General features: G+C 38.5%; 1 protein-coding gene across 1 annotated transcript in view; it reads right to left on the bottom strand.

Annotated features, from left to right (window-relative positions):
- Pappa2 (pappalysin 2) overlaps nucleotides 1-21566 on the bottom strand; it is a 236353-nt gene that overhangs the window by 88842 nt on the left and 125945 nt on the right. Inside the window, exons 12-13 of the mRNA XM_076831977.2 lie at nucleotides 1568-1703; nucleotides 1152-1365 (exon numbers count right to left, since the gene is read on the bottom strand). Coding sequence (XP_076688092.2) covers nucleotides 1152-1365; nucleotides 1568-1703 — 350 coding nt within the window. The remainder of the gene's footprint in view (nucleotides 1-1151; nucleotides 1366-1567; nucleotides 1704-21566) is intronic.

The raw sequence follows: 21566 nt of genomic DNA on the forward strand, positions 1-21566 counted from the left end.
TTCCCTTCTGGGCAGTCTATCATGCATTCACCCTCTGGGGCTTACTTTTTCTGTTGGATCATTTGCTTTCAAGTCTCAGACACTGGACAGCTCATGAAGAGGCCCACATGACAAGGAACTGAGCCACGGCTGAGTGATAATGCCAACTGCCAACACCTATGTGAGGGACCATGGGTGGGGATCTTCTGAGGCCTATTAAGAGCTCCACACGAGAGCTTGGGAGTGAATTCTCCAGTGCCCCTCCAGGTAGCAGCAAGACTCGGCCAACAGCTTGACTGCAGCGTCATCAGAGACCCCAAGCGAGGGGCACCCAGCTGAGCTGCATCTAGATTCCTCACCCCCAGAAACTGTGAGATAACATGTGTATGCTAGACCACTAAATTTTGATAGAACTTGCCTCCGAGCAATACATAACCAAGATACTCTTGTGATGCCTGTTCCCCATTCTTCTCACAACCGGGTTCTTCTGAGGGGATGAACCCTGCTACCTTCAGTTCCCTTCCGATCACTGATGGGATGAGTCAACCCCAATCGCAGTGTAGACTGTTGTATGTGTACTCCCTACCCCTGATCTTGGGCAGGCCAGTGCTGTGAAGTAGTCTCCTACAAGCTACTACTTGAATTCAGTGACCCTTGAATGTGTAGAGGGTGACGATTACAGATGTCCACAGACAGACACATGAATATATTCTCCCCCCCCCCATAGGTAACACTAAATAATTGTGTGACATGCTTCAGCTAGTAGTTGTTAAACTTGCTGTCTACACTGTCCAGGTGGGAGCAAGTGGAACAATATACATTGCTTAGAGAACATTGAGTTTTTGGCAAAGAATTTTTGGCAGTTTATAACAATGTTGATTTGAAGTTAGTGGTTTTATATGTAAAAAAAGATGTTAAGACCTTGTAAAGATGTTAAATATTTACACAAAAATTAAGCTCAGCTAAGAAAAGAACAGAAAAATTTAAAACCCATATGTATCTTCTACAAATTATTCTTTGCTAGTTCCTGGGGACTTTTTAGTAGTTTCTAAATCCATTTTAGGATATTAATATCAAGCAGCCACTGTGTACACAACACTGTGCACCTAAATGGTAGCAGTACTTCAGAGCCACAGGAAAAAGGGGACAAAGGAAGAAAGGGGACTTGGTACCTCTGTCCCTGATTCTGCCCCTCATGCTCTGCCATGCAGTTATCAGGAACTGAAGGACTGATGTGGGAGGATGTCCTTAGAGCCACTGCGGAGATGCCCACCAGTGGGGATGAGAAGTTCAGCAGCATGGACGTGGTATGGTGGGAGAGGACACTTGTGTGATGGCTCACATTGACAACCAGTGGGTTATGCTGGCACGACAGTTCATAGGTTCCTGAAGAGAAATAAGGAGATGAGAAATAATCTCTCCGGCCATTCAGCCAGCACCATCTTTCCACACCTATGTTTGTTCCATCCTTTCCATAGCTGTGTGAGGCAGGCGCACTCCTGAACAACCTTGGAGATAGACATCAAGCCAACTCCTGGGTCAATGGATCATTCTCTAGTGGCTCTAAATGGACTATTCTCAGACTCACCAAGAAAGTGGTTGCTTCCACTGACATCAGTCAGGTAGAGGGTCACTGTTGGCCGCTGATGCTCCCCAGGGGCCAGGCCATCAGACGTCAAGAAAATGAAAATTGCCGCAGCAATTCCTGGTCTATTGAAACAGACCTGGGCATAAGCACATATATGGACGAGTCATTATTTCTGTGGCAATCAAGGCATGTGCTGTGTCATCTCTTTTCTTCTCAAATGGTTCACCATTTATAAAGTAAGAGATTTCTTCTCCTTTACAAATGGGAAAAATATGGAGTAGGCACAGAAGAGCATCCAAGGTCACACCCAAAGTCAAGATGAGATGGAAAGAAGATAATTTTCACCTACCAAGCATCCTATCTACCTTTTCTGGAACTGTTTACCATAAATGTTTCTTTTTTACTTAGACCCATCATTCTTTAAATTTCCCAAAAAGGTCACTCAAAGACAAGCTTGCTGGAGATAATAAACTCCACAGAGCCCTAAATTTCTTCTTTTCAGGAAAGTGAGAGAAGTAGACCAGGAGATCACTGAGCCAATATCCAAGTTAGCAAGCCAACTGGCTCTGAACTACTGTGTGTGCTGCATGGCCACACCTTGCTATCCTTTCCCATCTCCCTCTCTATCCCTCCCTCCCACCACCAATGTTTCTCAGAACCTGTAAGTCACCATGTGAACTATGACATGGAAGGAGGCTTCTGCAGGCGATTGGTTCTGAGATTAAAGCCTGACAAACTCCTTATTTTTATGCAATTGTCCTGGTGTCCCATGCTCATCCACCCTGTCCCTGCCTGGAAAATAAACCCATGCTGAGACACAGAACTACTTTGTTATAATTTATGAAGACAATTCCTAGATGGTTAGGTCGATTAATACTATAACAGACTTTCAAAGTAAACTATTAAAATTTTGTCTCTGAGAATCTTTTAATAGAAGGTAAACATCTTAGAGGTTCGAGGATGGAATAGAGCCTTTCCACAAGCCACTCCTAGGAGTTCAGTGCTTATTTTCCCCAATGGACTTTCTTTATGCAACAATTCTACTTTTGTTTTGTTTTCTATACCTGCATGTTTCCCCTGATTTCTGTAGAGAATAGTGCCATTTTTCCCTGGTGTCACATGGATGTTATATTAATAGAATAAGGATTTTAATGAAATTCTGTATGCATCTCTTTGGCTTTTTATCAGGTACTCTGGAAATTTGTTTTCAGTGTGAAAACAGGACACTGCTTCTAATGGCAGGGACCTCCTCCAAAGTGGGGAGCAGAAGAGTAAAACATATTTTCCACTTTAATGAGAATTCCCTCTCGTCCACAGACTGGTGTCCCCTGAGTCTTGGCAATGTGTTTTTAGTGTCCATTTGCACTGCTGGCTTAATCAGAGTGGTTTTATGATTTGCAGTGGTCAAGACAGCACAGTTCTCCCTTCTTCCTCTCCTCCTCGAGGGGAAGACCAACCACACACTCTTTTTATACTCTTTTTATTTCCCCTCTTTGAAGTAATAAATATTCCTTCATAACTTCAGAAGCATCCAGACCCATAGGTTATAGGGTCCGATAGGAAGTCCTCTGTCCCTGTCTGAGTGAGGGCTAGACATGAAAGCACCCTAAGGAAACCAGGAGCCCAGGGCAATACTCTCCACTCCAACAGCAAATGACATCAAAGCCTCCTGGGAACTCCCATAACCTCTTCCTTCTCATATACCACAAAAGAGACCTGAGCACTAGAAGAAAGTTCTGGGTCATTTCCTGAGCCAGGAACAGACCGAATCCAAACAAGTACCTGGTGGGTCTCCTCAATAGGCCTCAGACCTAAAGAGGGGGCGGCCTCAACAGGAACAGGAGAGCTCAGTCTTCCCAGCCTCTGTTGGGCCCCAAATAAATGCCACCCACTGAAACTAGTTAGCAGAGGCAGGTCTCATGTTGTAAGCATCTCTGTCCTGAGAGCCTGTGCCCAAAGCTTCCAACCCCTATTGCATCTCCTAGCAATGCGCCCCTGTGTTCCAAGGCTTTTTGAGTACCACACCCTTGAAACTCAGAGGCTGCTCCTGATGGCAATGTCTCTGTGCCATGGTTTGTGGGAAGAGGCTTAAGTAGGAAAACCAAGGTGGGACTTCCAAAGCACATGCAAGCCGAGGCATGTCAGGCTACACAAAGCAGAAGGACAAGAGTTTGATCAAGTTATGGGATGCTGAGTCTTGGATATTTCCTCCCTCAGTGACATAGGAAAGAAAACTACAGTTCATTCTTACCCCAAGTATGCCCTGCAGCAGCAACTAGAAGCACAAGAAACTGTAAATTCTTTCACACAACAATTGGCATCTCCAAGCACAGACTAGCCTGAATCTGCACATACGTGCATCACCGGTCCAAGCAGAGGAAAGAGGAATGAAGCAAAGCTACCGACCAGAGGGAGCTGGCCAGGCAGAAGACCTGCATGTGGCTCTTGGATTAATCTCTACTACCTGGATAAATCTGAGTGATTCACCTCTCCTGTATGAGCTGAGGTTCCTTTGTTTCCCCATAACTGAGAAAGAGACTACCTATTTGACACAGCTACTATGAAGACTAGATGAAACTGTGTGAGAGCAAGGGAGGCATGCCTATGGCATAGTAACGTCTAGTGTTAGATGATTTTTATACAATGTTTTTGCATTGTAAAAAGAAAAGGTGAAAGGACAATATTTTAAAATTAAACATTTTCATGTTTTGAAATATAGAGAATTATACTTTTCTGAATGTATAATTTAAAAAGTTTTATTTATGCTTTGTTCAGTTACCACTTGTGGAAATGTGGACTGTGGAAATGTGAAATGTGAACTTCAGGTTCTGGTTTCATAGAAACTGTCAATATTTGAAGTTCTTAGTATATTATGTATCTCTATTTTATAAATGGAATATATAAAATATATTTTATATATGATTCTGTTAATTAGAGAAATTTAGAAAATTTCTAGTTTGCTGTGCTTAGAGACATAGAAACTTCCAGAATTGACAGTGGAATTAGAAAATTAGAAGTTTATTCTTTATTTAAAGATATTTAAAGAGTCAAGTCACAACTATTTGAATATGTTAGTAGCCTGGAGTATTTTCACTTTATGTGAAATAGTGAATTTTACATTCTTAGACATGAAAGACAAGTAGTAGCAGGAGTAGAACAATTGGCAACAAGAAGCACTACTATTCTACCTCCATATCACCTCTGCCACTGCAAGGGTGACATCCTCTGATCACATTTAATGGTGATTCTGCATAGCTATCCCCTCCAGGACCAAGTTCACATGAAGTACAACAGGGACTGTTCAGACCAGGTATGTGAAAGATTCAGAATGCTAGAAAGTCAAAAGCATTGCTAGTTTTATCTTTCACATTTCAATATTTGTTCTAACAAGGGGACTACACCATAGGTTACATAGGCAATATAAAATTGATTTGATCATATCTCTTACAAGGAAGAAAATGCATAAATACATATTAGGAAGGAGATAAGGTCTCTCAGAAAAGCAAACAATTCTAAAGTATAAGAAATTGTTCCAAGATAGAGAGATTGTCAGTGAAATCAACTCAGTAAACCTATCACAATGTATTTTGAAACAAAGAGAAAACACAGAGCAGAAAGATGACAGTGATGGATGATAGATATAGATAGGTAGATATAGATGATATATATATAGGAAAAGATAGAGATAGAGTTTCTAAGGAGATAGAGAAGTAGACTAGATAAAGAGAAAATTAGGTAGATCTAGATAGTTTATGTAGAAATAGAGATAAATTATAGAAAGATAAGAGATGGGTGGATGGATAGATACATATTATAGAGAAAGAAAAAGATATTAGATATGATAAAGTTGGTGATGGACAGACAGATCTACCACAGAGAGAGAGAAAGACACTGATAGTGGGAAAAGCCAGCCCCACACACTAAGTTGCTTTTTCATTTAAAGACTGCACATTAACCATGCCATCTGACCGCTGGGCACTGGAGAAGGGTAAGGTTGAAAAAGTATCTCTCTAATGCTGAACGGTTTGGGCTTAATAAATCCTTCTCCAGGCTGCCTGCTGGGCACCGATACACTTGATATGCTCCCAAGTCAAGCATGTCAACTTCCAGGTCACCCTTTGTGGTGGTCACTGGATAGCAGACCCTAAAAGTATACCACAAACTTGAAAAGAATCTTCAGTGAGGTTTTAAAATGCTTTTGGTTAGTGACTGGGTTGCTTTTTTCCTGTGCTTTTCCATTTTTACTCTTCTGTGGCACTTCCTGATTCCAGAGGGAAAGCAAGGCCCTGGGCCAGCAGAGAACAGGCGGCCTGACTTCCCTTTGCAGACTGTGCTTTGCTGGAGCCCCCACCGGCTCCTGAGGCTCATGAGGGTTTATTCTGAGTTGAGCGTTTTTATCCTCAGGATAAAAAGGTTGTATTATAGAAGTGGAAACGAAGATTCTCAAAAAGAAGTGTTTTTTTTTATTTTTTATTTATTTTATTTTTTTATTTTTTTGACAGGGCAAATGCTAGAGGGGAAGGAAGGAACTTGGTTTTCCCATTTTAAGGTTTGCATTCTTCTGACTGCACCACTGTTCTTAATTTGAGGTGAGCAGGACAGCATAGATTCCTTAGAAAATGTGTTGACCTTTGAGACTTCTCTCTTTCCCCCAAAATGAAGTCATGTAGACACTTAGCTAACAGCTTTATACAGTTTTAGGGAGCTGAGAGATAACTTTAAAAGCCATTTGTGGTTCAATTAGGGTCTCCAGAAATCAGATTAAGAATACCTGTGCTATTGGTTAAAACATTAAATGTTTTTTTGATAGGTGGAAGGATATAAAAAATTGCCAAATTCATGTCTCAATCTAATAATATATATTTGTGGGGTACTGGAAATTGAACTCAGTGGGCACTCAACCACTGAGCCACATCCCCAACCCTATTTTGTATTTTATTTAGAGACAGGGTCTCATTGAGTTGCTTAGCACCTTTCTATTGCTGAGGCTGGGCTTTGAACTAATGATTCTCCTGTCTCAGCCTCTTGAGCCACTGGAATTACTGTGCCCAGCATGACCTAATAATATTGTCAACTGTGTGGAATTCAGAAATTTTGACAAGGTGAAGACTGACTCCCAGAGTTTCAAGGCTCTTCCCTAAAGTCCAAATCTAATTGAGGGAAAAAGGCTGAGAGGCAACCAACTTCTTGTCTTCATGTCATCTTGGCTGTATTTATATGGAGGATGTGTCAAATGGCATGGGAGTTTTGACTACCACCTCCCCATGTCTAAGCCCTGCCTCTCTGAATTGATCAAAGCCCAGATGATTTCCTGCATTTTTCTTTCATGGTTCAGATAAGGCTATAAAAATCATGAGCAGTAAAATGACACCAACTTGTTATTTTGTGGAACGAAGAGGTTCCCATTGTTAAGGCCTGTGCTCACTGTCCAGAGGTACACATTAAAAAATGTGTTATTTGCCAGTTAAGAGGCTTGGATCAAATCTGATGATTGCCTCAATTCCTTCTAAGAGCAAACCATGATTTTAGACACCAAGACTTAATCTACAGACTCTGTTAGAAGTTTCTGGGACTCAGAAGAGGGTCAGAAGGGGAGAGGACCAAGTGGATGCTCTGATGTGATACACCCCACCCCTTCTTTGGTGCCACTCAGGTCACAGCAAAGTCTTTTTCTGGAAAATGACCTCCATATGCAAGGTCATTGCATTTTCCTGGGGTGGGTGTGGGGGGGGCAGTCAAGTCTAATGAAAGAAGATGTCTTTTGGTAGTAGTGGCGGTGGTCGACAGGGTAAGACAACTCTGAAAGGCTACCTCAGCACCCACAGATGTTGATCTCAGGGGAATTCTGCATGCAAATCTTCATTCAGATCCTGAATTCTGGGGAAACCCCATTTAAGAACAAGCCTGAAATTGAGAAAAAATAATGCTATGGAAAACAACTGGAGAAGGTCTTCTTGGGACAAGAATGCATAAGTGAGGGAGGAATGAGAGCATTGCTGGGTGAAGCAAGTGTCCTTCCTGCATGAAGAATATTCTATCCCGAGGATTCACAGAACTGGACTAGTGAATAGCTGTGAAACTGCCATGTTTGGGATTGGCAAAAGCTTCCATGTAAAATCAATGAAGAATGAGATTAGTAGCAATCAAATAGGAAAGGGGAAACCAGAGCTTTACCCCTGGGGAATAAACTATTCAGCCATGGTGACGTTGACTTTTGGAGTGTACTAGGCTAGGTTTTGATGTATGTGAAAATCACATACATGTAGTCATCTCTTTGCTTTTGCAAGATTCCCAGGGAAGGCAGGTATCCAAAAATGTCAATGTTCAGAACAACAGAATATTTTTCTTTGAAAAAGCTTCAAAGCACGAGAACTTTTTTAGAAATTTCAATCATGCATATAGAAAAAATTCTAATATACCTAAGAAAATTTTCTGCCCTTTTAAACAGAGAATTCTGCACTCAACTGAATTTTCTCTTGATGAATTAGAGGGAGTTTGGGAGCATTTGAAAATCAATTATTTCACTGAATGCTAAGAAAACCAGCTCTAGAAGTAGTGCATTGCACAGTGAACATTCACACACCTCACTGAGGGTCTTGTTAGCATGCAGATCCTGCGTGAGTAGAGCTGAGACCCTATACTTCCAACAAGCTTTCTGGGAATAACATTGTGAAGTAACAGGCTTTAAATCGCTTGATAGCATTACCCTTGCCCTTAGCAGTTAGTAGTCGATGACTGTTATTTATCATATTCATTTATTACTTTCTCTTAAAAATTCACTATCAAGGGTAAGTTTAAATGCAGACCTGGAAGGAATCATCCAGTCTAAACACCACATTTGAAAGAAACTTAAAGAAAACTCAAACCCAGAGAAATTACCTGATTTATATAAAATTACTTGACCAGTTCATGGTAAAAAGCAGAGTTTGCAGTATTGTTTTTAAAGTGCACATTTTCTTCCAGTTTTGAAACCACTTTCTAGTTTGTTGTTCCATTTCTATAGGAGACTGAAAGTTCAGATAACTAATATTGTTAGATAAGTTTCTCTAAAAGAGGGTATTTTCACCTATCTTAAAAAAAAATCCAAAGTAATGATTGGACTACTAACTGCCTTCCACATGTGACTGCTTCTCTTTTGCTAAACAATAAAATCTGGATAATTCCTGAGACATTTGTGGTCATTTCTGAATAAGTGATTAGCATCTGACTGACTAAAGAAAAATTAGAAGAGTTCTAGGCTTAGTAAAAACAAATAAAAAAACAGAATGTTCACTTCAATTCGAATATCTGATAAACAATGGATTTTTAATATTACTTTGCACAAATATTACATGAAGATATTCTACTTACGCAGTAAATAATATAGTATTGATAGATATTTATACTAAAATATCATGCACTGTTTATTTGAAATTGAAGTATAACTAGATATCCTCAACTTTAATCCAGTGTTAGAACTCACTTATAAAAGTTTGATTGTGGTAATCATTTCACAGTGTATACTCATATATACATATCAAGTACACACTGTAAATACATGCAATTTTTTTTTTTTTGGCAGGGGGGTACCAGGGATTGAACTTGGGGCACTCAACCACTGAGCCACATCCCTGGCCCTAGTTTGTATTTTATTTAGAGACAGGGTCTTACTGAGTTGCTTAGTGCCTAGCCGTTACTGAGGCTGGCTTTGAACTTGTGATCCTTCAGTCAATCCCAGAGCCATTGGGATTACAGGCATGTGCCATCGCACCCAGCTAAACACATGCAATTTTAATTTGTCAGTAATTAAAAACAAAAAAAGGTGTCCAACTAGAAAAAAATGAAAAAATAAAGACAGGGAAGGAGCAGGGAACAGAGAATGGAGGAAAGAACTTTGTAGATGATTTTGTTTATAATTATATACAGAGAAAATTAGTAAAAGTGGCAGATGCTTTTTGATGATCTGATGCAGAATACACATTTTATTGTGGATAGTCCTTAACTTTTGAATGAATAAAGACTCAGCATTGAAGTGCTTCCTAATAAAATAAAGGGCCAAAGGGAGGAGGAAAAAAACACCCTCTAATAATGTCACAACTGGTACAGTTGTTATGCTCTGAAAAATCCATGCTGGAAACAAACAAACAAATAAAATTAAACTCCAACAGGTTTTAAAAAGAAATGATGAGTTTTTACAACATACTTATAACCAAATGATATTGAAAGCTCTATATGTCAAAATTATGGGCACAATTATTGTATGATTTAGAAGAAAACATTATCAAACACCAAGATCTATATGATTTCAATCACTATGAATTTATTGAGACTTGTTTTATGATCCAGCATATGTCCGGTGTTGGGAAATGTAATATTCACCTGCCACAGTTGTTCAGTAGAGTATTTCTATAATGTCAATGAGGCCAAAACATTGTATGGTGATATTGACACATCTCTCATGATTTTCTTTTGTGTTCTTGTCTTATCATTTACTAGAAAATGGATGATAAATTCCAGCTATGATTATGAATTTGGCTATTTTTCCATCAGTTCTCTCAATTTTAAATTCATCTATTTTGAAGTTCTGTTTTTAAGTGCTTCCTTTTATAACAAGATTATTATGTCCTGATAAATTGACTATGTATCGTTATTAAATTTCCCTCTTTATCTCTCTGGCTGCTCAGTTTTGAACTCTATTTTGTCAGATATTACTAAACCACGTGAACTTTCTTGGGCTTAGAGTTTACATGGTACATCATTTTCTACCCTTTTACTTTTAATTAGCATGTCTTTAATATTTAAAGTGCACTTTTTGTAGACAGCATTAATTGTTTTTTTTTTATTTTATATAATCTGACAATCTCTGCCTGTTTTGTGGCATCCTCAGACAACTTACATTTAACAGAATTAATGATATGGTTGGGCTTAAGTCTGCCATCTAAGTACTCATGTTCTCTCAGATCCATCTGCTGTTTAGTTTTGGCTCTTTTTCTGCCTTATTGTGGTTGAATCGAGTTATTTTATTATTCCATTTAATCCCCTCTTTGGATTTCTTGCCTACAGCTATTTGTTTTTATGTGTACTTTTTGTGATTATTCTAGAGATTATAATATATCTCCAACTTATTCTAATATACATTCAAATGACATTTCTATCCTATGAATAATGTAAGGACCTTATGGCAAGCAGCATTTTCCCACTTACTCCTGCCTAGTCCTTTGTGGTCCTCTATATTCGTTCTAGGAGGAGTAGCTGAGTTTGCTCACCTTCTTTTTTCACCCATTCACGGCTCACGGTTCTTTTCCTTCCTTCCCCTAGATGTTGATTCCTAGGTCCCTCCTTTACAATTACCCTGCATGCTCAACTCCGCCTCAGAGCTCACTCTGAAGAAACCAACCTGACACAATCGAAGAGAATCATTCATTCTCCCTATCCTTGAAAGTTCCCTTTGACTATGCGTTTTTATTCAACCTATACTCCATATTTTTTAGAAATTTGCAAAAAAAAAAAAAAAGTTCTGTGTCAGTTTTTTGCTGCTGTGACCAAATTATTTGACAAGAACATCTTAAAAGAGGAATGATTTATTTTGATTCATGGTTTTAGGGGTCTCAGTTCATCGATGGACAGCTCCACTGCAGAAACATCATGGCATAAGGGTATGGCAGAGGAAAGCTGCTCAACTCACAGTAGCCAGGAAGAAAAAAGAAAAGAGAGGGAGGGAGGGAGAGAGAGAGGGAGAGGGAGAGGGGCAGAGACAGATACAGCCCCCAAGAACACACCTCCAGTGAGCTACTTCCTCCAGCCATGCCCCAACTTCCTACAGTTCCCAACAAAATAGTTCATTCAAATTATTAATCCATCAAATGAATTAATCCACCAATGAGGTTATAGCCCTACAATCCAATCATTGCCTAAACCCCCAATTCAGAATTTTGTAACACTGGGGACAGTTTTAGTAAGCTTTTTGTTTCTGTGACCAAAATACCTGACAAGAGCAACTTAGAGCAAGAAAATTTTATTTGGGTCTCACAGTATCAGAGGTCTTAGTTCATAAATCTCTGACTCCATTACTTTGGCCCCAGGGTGAGGCAGAACATCACAGGGGAAGGGCCCAAGAGGAGAAAGCTGCTCAGCTCACAATGGGGTCAGGAAGCAGAGAGGGAGAGAGGATGCACACAGTCACAGGGAAGATGCACCTTCACAGGGCACACCCCAAGTGACCAACCTCCTCCAGCCACACCCCACCTGCCTACAGTTACCACCCAGTCAGTGCAATCAACCTAGGATGGACTGATTAGGTTCCAACTATCACAATCCAATCATTTCACCTCTGAACACACCTGCATTAACACAGGAGCCTTTGGGAGGACACCTCATATCCAAACTATAACAGGGCCCTTGCTTTTACATGTGAGCCTTTGAGGGGACATTCCAGACCCAAAGGATAAAGGTGCTTACCCCATTCTGGGCCTCAGCCACCTCCCCTTTTCAATCCAGCTCAGGCACAGTCCTACATCTTCACCTCTATTCTACATCTTGAGTAATATCAATATGCTCCCAATTGCCAAGGCTAAGACCTAATATCTCATTATCTATTCCTTAATTCACCCAACATTTTGAACATTGCAAGTAGGTTTTCTGCTCAGTGCTGAGCATAGCTCCAGGACTACACATGATCTCTTCCTACAAGATCCATATAGTTCACAGGAGGGACAGACAGACAAGAGCAGTGAAGTATGCAGAAATGATGATACGTGTGCATTGAGTGGGGAGTGATTGACTATGCCAGCTGGGGTTCAGGAGGGAAGTTAAGGAAAGACTAGGCTTTATAAAGGAAACTATCCTTCAGCTAAATCTTCAGAGGAAAGTGTGCATTTATTGGGGAAACCAAGTGGGAGAAACATTTGCAGAAAAATTAAAACAGGAATTTTCCACCCAGGAAGTTATGGAGATATGAAAATTCTGGCATATTCCTACACTGTTCTGCCACTGTTCAAGCCCTGAAGAATGGAGCTGTCTATGGACTGAGACCTCTGAAACCATGAGCCCCTAAACAAACTTTTCCTCCTTAAAATTGTTCTTGTTAGGTCTTTTGATCACAGCAGTGAAAAAGCTGACTGAAACAGAAATTGGTACCAAGAAGTGGGGTTGTTACTGTGTCTAACCTGATCAGGTGGTTCAGATGCTTTAGGAACTTTTTGGAGTTTGTGGGAGGAATTTTGGAAAGTTCAGTGACTCAAGCTAGAAAAGTTTAGATTGTTGTAAATGGAACTTAAAGGGTGACTCTGGTGGGAGCTCAGAAGACCAGAATGCTGATAAGACTGTGCACAGTAAAGAGTAGGGTCAGAAGGTTTCAGAGAAGAATTGTATTCGTAATTTGACTAGAGGCCATTTATGTTAAATTTTGACTGAGAAGTTGTCTGCCTTTTACCTGTGTCCAGAGACTTTCTCTGAGGCTGAATTTAAAGACAATGGACTTCTTAATCTGGTGGAAGAAATTTCTAAGCAGCATAGTATTCAAGTCGTGGCATGGATATTGCTGGCAGCTTTTAGCCAAGTTTATTGTGATCACCAAGAGCGGAAAATAGATCTCACAGATTTGAAAAACGTGCAGTTTAGCCAGAAACTGTGAGTAAAACTGGGGCTAAGGAAGTGGTGGTAGTTAAAGAGATTATTGCCATTGAAGATATGGCTTGAGGGCATCTTGGGAATGGCAAGATCATCCCATCTCAGATTGATTCAAGGTTGTAAAGTAAAAATTCCTTTCAGAAAAGACCATAGGGCACCCTGCTTACACAGGGGTGCCCAGGAAGTTTAGCCACCCAAGCACTCAGAGCCTGCTGTAGCCAAGGTCCCTAGAAGCTGGGCTACTGCTCAACATGGTGGCAGACCTTGGCTGCCCAAGACACTGGTTCTGCTGGAAGGCAGGGTTCTGGAGTTAGGGGGTCACGGAGGCCTCCACCAAGATTTCAAAGGAAAGCCTGGGAGATCAGGCAAAGTACAGCAGGGTCAGATCCCTGCAAGCTGCCCCTGAGAGCGCGATGTGAGGAAGAAGCCAAAGCTGCAGTGGAGATCTCCCCCAAGTTTAAGAAAGGCCAGTACTGTGGAATATCTGTTGAGAAAAGCTGCCGGAATCAGAGAAATTCAACTGAGAGTGGTGTGGACTGCAACAAGCAAAGCCATAGGGTGAGCTGAATAAACCCCTGGGCTGCTGACAGGGTGCCGGACTTGCCTGCCCAGCTGGATTTCTATCTTGTTTTGGTCCAATCCCTTCTTTCTATGCCTCTATTTCTCTTTTTTTGGAATGGAAATATTTACTCTGTACTTTTATATATTGCATACATGTAAGTTTTGATTTTTAACGGGAGCTCATGATAAAAGTTTGCCTTGAGTTTCAGAGAAGACTTTGGATTTGAAATTTGGGCAATCTTGTAACTTTTGAGACTGAGGATTCTATTTTGTACTATGAGATGGGCATGAGCTTTTGGGGGCCAGGATAGAATGTTATGGTGTCCCTCAAAATACTCATGTTAGATAATTCAAGAAAGCTCAGAGGTTATGAGAACCTTTAACTTAATCAATGCATTAATCCCTACCAAGAGTGGTAACTGTAGGCAGGTAGGGTGGGGCTGGGGAGGAGGTGGGTCCTTGGGGGCAAGCCTTTGGGGTATGCGTGTTATCCCTGAAAAGTAGGGCTCTCTCCCTCTGCTTCCTGATCATCATATCCTGAGCCACTTTTTTCCACTACACTTTCCACCATGACATTCTGCCTCTCCTACAGCCCTGAAGAATGGAGCTAGCTGTTTGTCTACCGAGACCTCTGAAACCACAAGCCCCTCAAAAAACTTTTCTTGCTTGAAAATTGCTCTTGTCAGGTTTGGTCACAGCAGTGAAAAAACTGACTAAAAAAAACCCTGAAAGCTATTTTGACAACAGCAGTGTGTGTGTGTGTCTGTGTGTGTATGTGTGTGTGTGTGTGTGTGTGTGTGTGTGTGTTAAGATGTGATAAATAGAAAAACTCAGCCTAACATGAGCTTTATCTTACCTCCCTATTTCTGATTAGTTGCCATGTCTTTTGAGTCTGTTCTGTACTTTACTGTACCTCTAGCACAACCTATGACATTCTGTCTTCTACAATATTTGTGTACATATGTCTACTGCCATATATGCACCTTACAGATGAAGATGGTAATTCATTTATCTTTGAATCCCCCATATTATAGTATATTGTTTATGTATGGCAGTGTTCATTACATTGAATTAAAAGTAGACATTGTCACAGTGTGGAAATAAGTACTTATAAATACCTTATAGCATTTATTGGAAACATGATATAGACCCAGGCTTAGCACACTACTGTCTGTGGGCCAGATCTAACCCATTCTGACCCCATTGCCTGTATAGTCTATGAGATAATATTTTTGAATTGTTACATTTTCAAATGTTTGAAAAAAATAAGATGATTAATGTGAAAGTTATATAAAATTCAAACTTCAGTGTCCATAAATACAATTTTATTAGAACACAGCCATATTAGTTCATTATTATCCAGGACTACCTTCATACTGACAGCAGTGTCAAGTAGATGTGACACAGATTGTATGGCCCATGAATCCAAAAATTTTCTTAAGTTGGCTCTCCACAGAAAATATTTCCCATCCCCTGGTATAGAGCACAGGTTTTGAAATAAACTGAATTTGAATTTTAAGATATCTAAAGTGTTAATCATCTCTAATTTTTAAGATAGCCATTTAGTAATGAAGAAAATTATATTTCTAAAATATAATTTTTATGAGAATTAATAATAAAATATCTGGAACACAGTAAATTTCAATATAGGTATTTCTTCCTTCGTGCATAGTGTCAGGGATACTCATATTTTAAGTCCAATAAATGACACATGAATTGCATTTTCTGCTTAAGATCATACTCAGTGTTTATCTAGTTGAACTCAAACCAAAAAAAGAAAGAAATTACGGTTAACAGGCTTCAGACTTCATGTAACAAGGGTTTCCAGGCAGACGTCCATAATGGGTAACTGATATGGAAGACCCTGGTGTTTAAAGCCCTGTGAGCATGTGGTGGTTTCTGTTAGGATTGCTAACCAGTCCAGCTTGAGTGAGACCTTTCTAAACTGAAGACATTTTAGAACAACTGTGAAAATAAACATGAACATACGATCTTGTATATGTTGATGGGCTCCCTGTGAATCAAACAAGTAGCTCTTGCATGTCTGCTTCTCAAATTGTTTCATTTGTTGTCCATGTTACTTGCATTCAAAACACTTTCTGGAAGAAATAATGCTTCGCCCCCCCCCCTCTGTCCTTTGCTGTATCTAGAGTTTACAATAAGCACTTAATAAATGCTACAAACTAAGTTCATAGAAACATGGTCCTACAAGGATTTAGAAGGAATTCACAAAGGGAGGAAGCCTTACCTTTAGAGTCCACATTTGTCTCCCTGTTTGAGTCACATTCCCTGTCTATCCTCAGTGCTTGGTTCTGAGGTGTTTGGTATAATGCAGGTGTTTAATGAATGCTGATGGTATGAGGCAAGAGAGTATAGAGGAATGAACACAGGACCAGTCAGAGGACTGAATTTGAGCTTTAGGTTTACCATTTTGTACTTGAGTCATGTAGAAAAAGCACTTTTGAATCTTTGATTCTTACTTTCCTCATCTGTAAAATTGGAAAACATTTGCCCTGTCAAGCACATAGGGCTATTGTAGGGAGCAAATAAAATAGTCTATGAGAATGCATTTTGCAAACCATAAATGACTTCAAAATGTGTGTATTATTATAACTAATAAAAAGGAATCCAGGCTTCATGCTATATAAGAAAACTCATATTCTTGGCCTACTGGCTCAAGATTAGAGGAAAATAATGAAAACAGAAAATGTTACTTCAGTAAATATGGGCTACAATGATATAATTCTTATTGGGCAAGTAGCATTTTAGCAAATGAAAGATTTTGGAAAGATATTTTCAAAACTAATGTTTTCCAGCACTGCTGTTTCTCACTTGTGCAATAAGTTTGTCTCTGGTCCACTGCATACAAATCATATTTGTGAATCAAATCAAAATTAAATTATACTAAAAGGAAGAAGAAAAGATCAGAAATTCTTGTAGTCCTCAGAAAACTTTTCTAAAAAGAAAAAAAAAATCCTAACAGCTTATTTTTTAAAACCACATTCTAATTTTTATTTGGTATCAAATGGATTTGTGAAATTTATATTTTCTTAATAGATTTTATGTATTAGCATGATTTTCAATGATATTCAAGATTTTTTTTCCCCCTAATATAAAGACTTTTCCTGGATCAATTGTAAGAATAGGGTACAAACCTAAAAGAGATGAGGTAGCAAATTGATGTGCATTAGTAGAATTCCAGTTGGAGATTTCTGCTTCCAGCTATGATAGAGTAGCTTATAATAGAACAAACACTCCTGACAAGAATAACCATAAAATATGAATTAAGTTAAAAAATGTTTGAAAGCATTTGAGAGCAACCAAGACCTAAGAGCCTAATACCGCCAAAGAAAAGAAATCACACTGAGGAGCTTAATGTCCTGTGCTACTTCAGCCTCAGAGGTACTTTTCATATCCCAGGCTAGCAGAATAGGTTGTTAGAAGCCAAGCAAAAGTTGGCTGGAGAGAGGCCCAAGTGCCAAGAGGAGCTTCTGGCAGATATGCACTGCTGGAGAAAGAGACTGCAACTCAGGGACTGTCCAGGTCGAGGGCCCAATGCCAGCTTCCAGTGGAGCCCCAAAGGTTTAGGCCACAGCAGAAGAGAAAGCTGTAACCTATTAGGTCTCATAAATAAAAAGCACAAGTTCAATATTCTTAATTACTTATTGGACTAAGGTGATCTTTTCTGAATCTTAAGACATGTCAAAAAAAATCATCTCAAAGGTATTATTAACCAGAATCTCTACAGTGTATTCTGTGCCCAAGGGACAGTTAAAACATTATTCAGTACCATAGTAGAAAGACCAGATGAATGAAAATTAAGAGAGAAAGAGTCAACATAAGTGGAGCTCGGGTCACTAAGAAATTGGTGCTTTCAGACACAGATTTTAAAATGATTATGATTTATTTTTTAATAGACTACGGAAGGAAGAACTTCAAAAACAATAAAAATATATAAGAAAAATATGTAGGTATTACTAGATATTAAAAATATCTATTTCTTATTTTAAACAGAAAATTCACAAGGAAGATAAAGAAATTCTAAAATTATATAAGGCTGTTTCCAATTTACACAGTTCCCATATCCATAATAACATTAATAACAATTTTCTTAACTAAAACCAGTCTCTCAACAGCATGACTCAAACTTTAGTTAGCACATTATATGAACTGCAATTGAATGAAGTATGAACATCACTTCTAGCCTCTTAATCCAAATATCTCCATGCAAATAACAAATGGGCATCAGGACCCCTGACCAATCACATCACTTCTTTCAGAGTCTGTCACTGACTGGTCACTGGGTATTTGTTATTTGAGTCACACAGACACTAAATATGTCATTGTGCTGATTTCTTGCTCCCAGCGATACACCCCTAGATACTGTGAACATGGATAATTAAAAGAGAGAACAGACCAATAAGGATGAAATTGTAGCAAAGTTTGATAATGCTACAAGTGAAATGTGATCCATGGCGAACAGATCGTAGAAGGGATCACTGACTGAGAATGTTGACACTGGTGCCATTCAAGAGACTCTCAACACACAGCCTGAGAGACTCAGTGAGTGGAATTGTCATCACGAACCAGAAAAGCAGTTTTGACAAAAAGAATGAACACATCCCAGAGGAAACAATGTCAATTTGAAAAGTTCATGTTAAAGGAACTCTCACAGATGATGCATAACAGTGAAAGTGTGAAGAACAGCGGGCCAGAAACTGCGTAGCAAGGGATACGATGATTCACCAAGGCACAGGGACACTGCTGGCTTTGCAATGTATGTTGCATGATAAAAAAAAAAAAGGCAGGACGTGTTCCAGCTACTTATAGAACTTTTCTTTTTTAAACAAGGAAATGCAACGCTTAAATTCTCCATGTTTCTAATGTTTTGACTGAAGGTAAACTAAAGAAATAGTAGTTTCACTGTTTTCTCATTGCCTGACATATGTATAACTGAAAAGTAAGAGAGCGTTTAATGTTGTGGAAAAAACTTATAGGTCATGAAATGGTTGTGCTTCTCCCATGGACTACCATTTGATTTGCACAGTTTCAGCCTCATAGTCATTTGGAGGTCCCCCCACACCATCAGGTAAATTGAGGACTGCCTGCATAGTCACTAAGATAACCTCAAGTGTATGAGTTAAAAAAAGACAAAACTAAAGAAGAAATAGACAAACCCAAGATTTTGGTGGAAGATTTTAACATACATCTTTTAGGGACTGAGAGAAACAATGCAGAAAATATTGGGGAAATATATATAAAATGAAGATGATATAGGAAATTTTAAGAACATGATGGACCAACTTGACCTCCCAAATACACAGAATGCCATAGTGTCTGACAATTGCTAACTACATATTTATTTATAGACAGCATTTGCCAGTATTGGCCATAACTCAAGTCTCAACAGATTTCAAAGGATTGAAACATATTAAAAAGACTGATTTATAGAGTATCTGTAATTGAAACAAAAAGGTAACCATGCATGGTGGTGTAGGACTGTAATCCCAGCAGCTAGTGAGGTAGAGACAGAGAGGATCACAAGTTCAAGGCCAGCTTCAGCAACTTAGTGAGACCCTATCTCAAAATGAAAAATGAGAAAGGCTGGGGATGCAGCTCAGTGACAAAGCACCCTGACTTCAATCTCTAGTACCAAGACAAATCAAAAAAATGGTAACCAAAATTCCAAAAAATGTTTTCAAGTTAAACAACCCACTTAAAAATAATTCAAGGGTCATAAAAGAAATCACAATCAAAATTTTAAAACATGCTTGAACTGAATGGTAATAGAAATAAGGTATGTGGAAACTTGTGGAATAAAGCCAAGTTGTGCTTCCAAAGAAATGTAGGTCTTAAAGGAATGACATATAAAGGGGAGGGGTAAAAATCAGTATTTTAAGCATAATCTCAAGGTAGTAGAAAAAGAAAGCAAGTTAAAAGTAAACATAAAAGGAAAACCAATAGAGCTGGGGATGGAGCTCAGAGGTAGAGCACTTGTGTATCCTGTACCAGACACTGAAAAAAATAAACAACAGCAATAACAAAGGGGAAGACAATAATGAAAAATAAGAGTATAAATACCTATGGTTGATTGCAAAGACACATTAATGAAAAACTTATTAAAATGATAAATGCTTAGCAAGACTGAACAAAAATACATACAAATTAATAATAGCATGCTTGAAAAAATATATCCCAGAGACATAGAAATAGTACAAAAAATAGCAAAATATCATAACAAACTTAGTAAGTTTGATATTTTAGGGGGGAAAATAGGCCAATGATTTGAAAAATTCAACTTGCAAAATTGGTCTAAGAAGATATAGAAAACCTAAAATTTCCTATGTTTGTTTAAAACGTTTTTTTTTTAGGATATCAGGGATAATTTTATTTTATTTTTTAATTTTTAAAATTTTATTCTAATTTGTTACATATAACAGCAGAATGCAGTTCAATTCATATTACACAAGCAGAGTACAATTTTTTATTTTTCTGGTTGTATACACAGTAGAGTCACACCATTTGTGTCTTCATACATGTACTTAGGGTAATGATGTCCATCTCATTCCACCATCTTTTCTACCCCCATGCTCTCTCCCTTTTCCTCCCTTCTCTTTGCCCTATCTAAAGTTTGTCTAGTAGATATTTTTGAGACAATATTTTCACTTGATTTTAGCCAAAGGCCAAGAAGTGATGAAAAAATATTTTCAGATAACTAGTTGTATTTAAATGTAGGATAAATATATCACAGAACAGTGTTTTCCGAATTGAAGGTGCATGTGGATCACCTGGGAATCTTCTTAAGATGCAGAATTTTAATCTGGGTTGGTTTAATTTATTATTTATTTTTTTTTTCCTCAAAGAAAATTCCAAGCTCAGATAGCTTCAATGAGTAAGTACCTTAAAAATCAACAAAAACCTTACACAAAATATTCCAGAGGAGTGGGAAAGAAAGACACTTATGTTAGGAGTCACACTCAGTCTTGAGCATAAAACCTGATAAAACGGTAGAATGAAGAAAATTAGGAGCCAAGCTCTCAGGGAAAAGAACAACAAAATGCCTTCAAACAGACTTCAGCACAATTTCAAAAGGGGAATACATCACCTCTAAATTGATTTTTGTTTGTTTTTTCCTAAGGCATCTAAGGTTGGTTTAATGTTTTAAAATTTATCAGTATAAGCCAGGATATTAATAGAAAGAAGGAGAAATAAGATGATTATCTCAATAAATGCAGAAAAAGCATTTGATAAAATTTGACTCTTCCTTAGAAGACCATAAATGTTAATAAGAGAAATTAAAGTCTTAAACAACTGAAGGACTCTATTAGAAGACTCAGTGTTTTAGGATGAAAATTCTTTCCAAATGGATTTATAGCTCTAATGAAATCCCAGACAAAATTGCATTTATTTTTTTTCACATGTACAAATTGATAAGCTTATCCCTACCTCAGAAATCCCAGGTGAATTGTAAACCTGAACATGAAAGGTGAAGCAATTACATTTCCAGAAGACAATATGGGAAAGCAGAACTTTTGTAATTTGTGACAGGCAAAGATTTACTACTACACTATACAAAATACTTCAACCCTACTACAAAAGAAAAGACTGTCTAAAGATGTCATTAAGAGAGAGGTACAGTTCTCAGGGAGTGCTGGAAGATACTAAAGAGCAAAGAGTTGCGTAGGAGTTCATATGTAGAAAATGGAAAAATATCATATGAACTAAGAAAATGACACACTACCCAATAAAAAATTGAGCACAAGACCTGACCTTGCCTTTCAGAAAAAAAAGGAAAAAGATATACAGATGGCCAGTATAAATATAAAAGTTC

This window comes from Callospermophilus lateralis, chromosome 13 (assembly GCF_048772815.1).
Source record: "Callospermophilus lateralis isolate mCalLat2 chromosome 13, mCalLat2.hap1, whole genome shotgun sequence".
NCBI classification, from domain to species: domain Eukaryota; kingdom Metazoa; phylum Chordata; class Mammalia; order Rodentia; family Sciuridae; genus Callospermophilus; species Callospermophilus lateralis.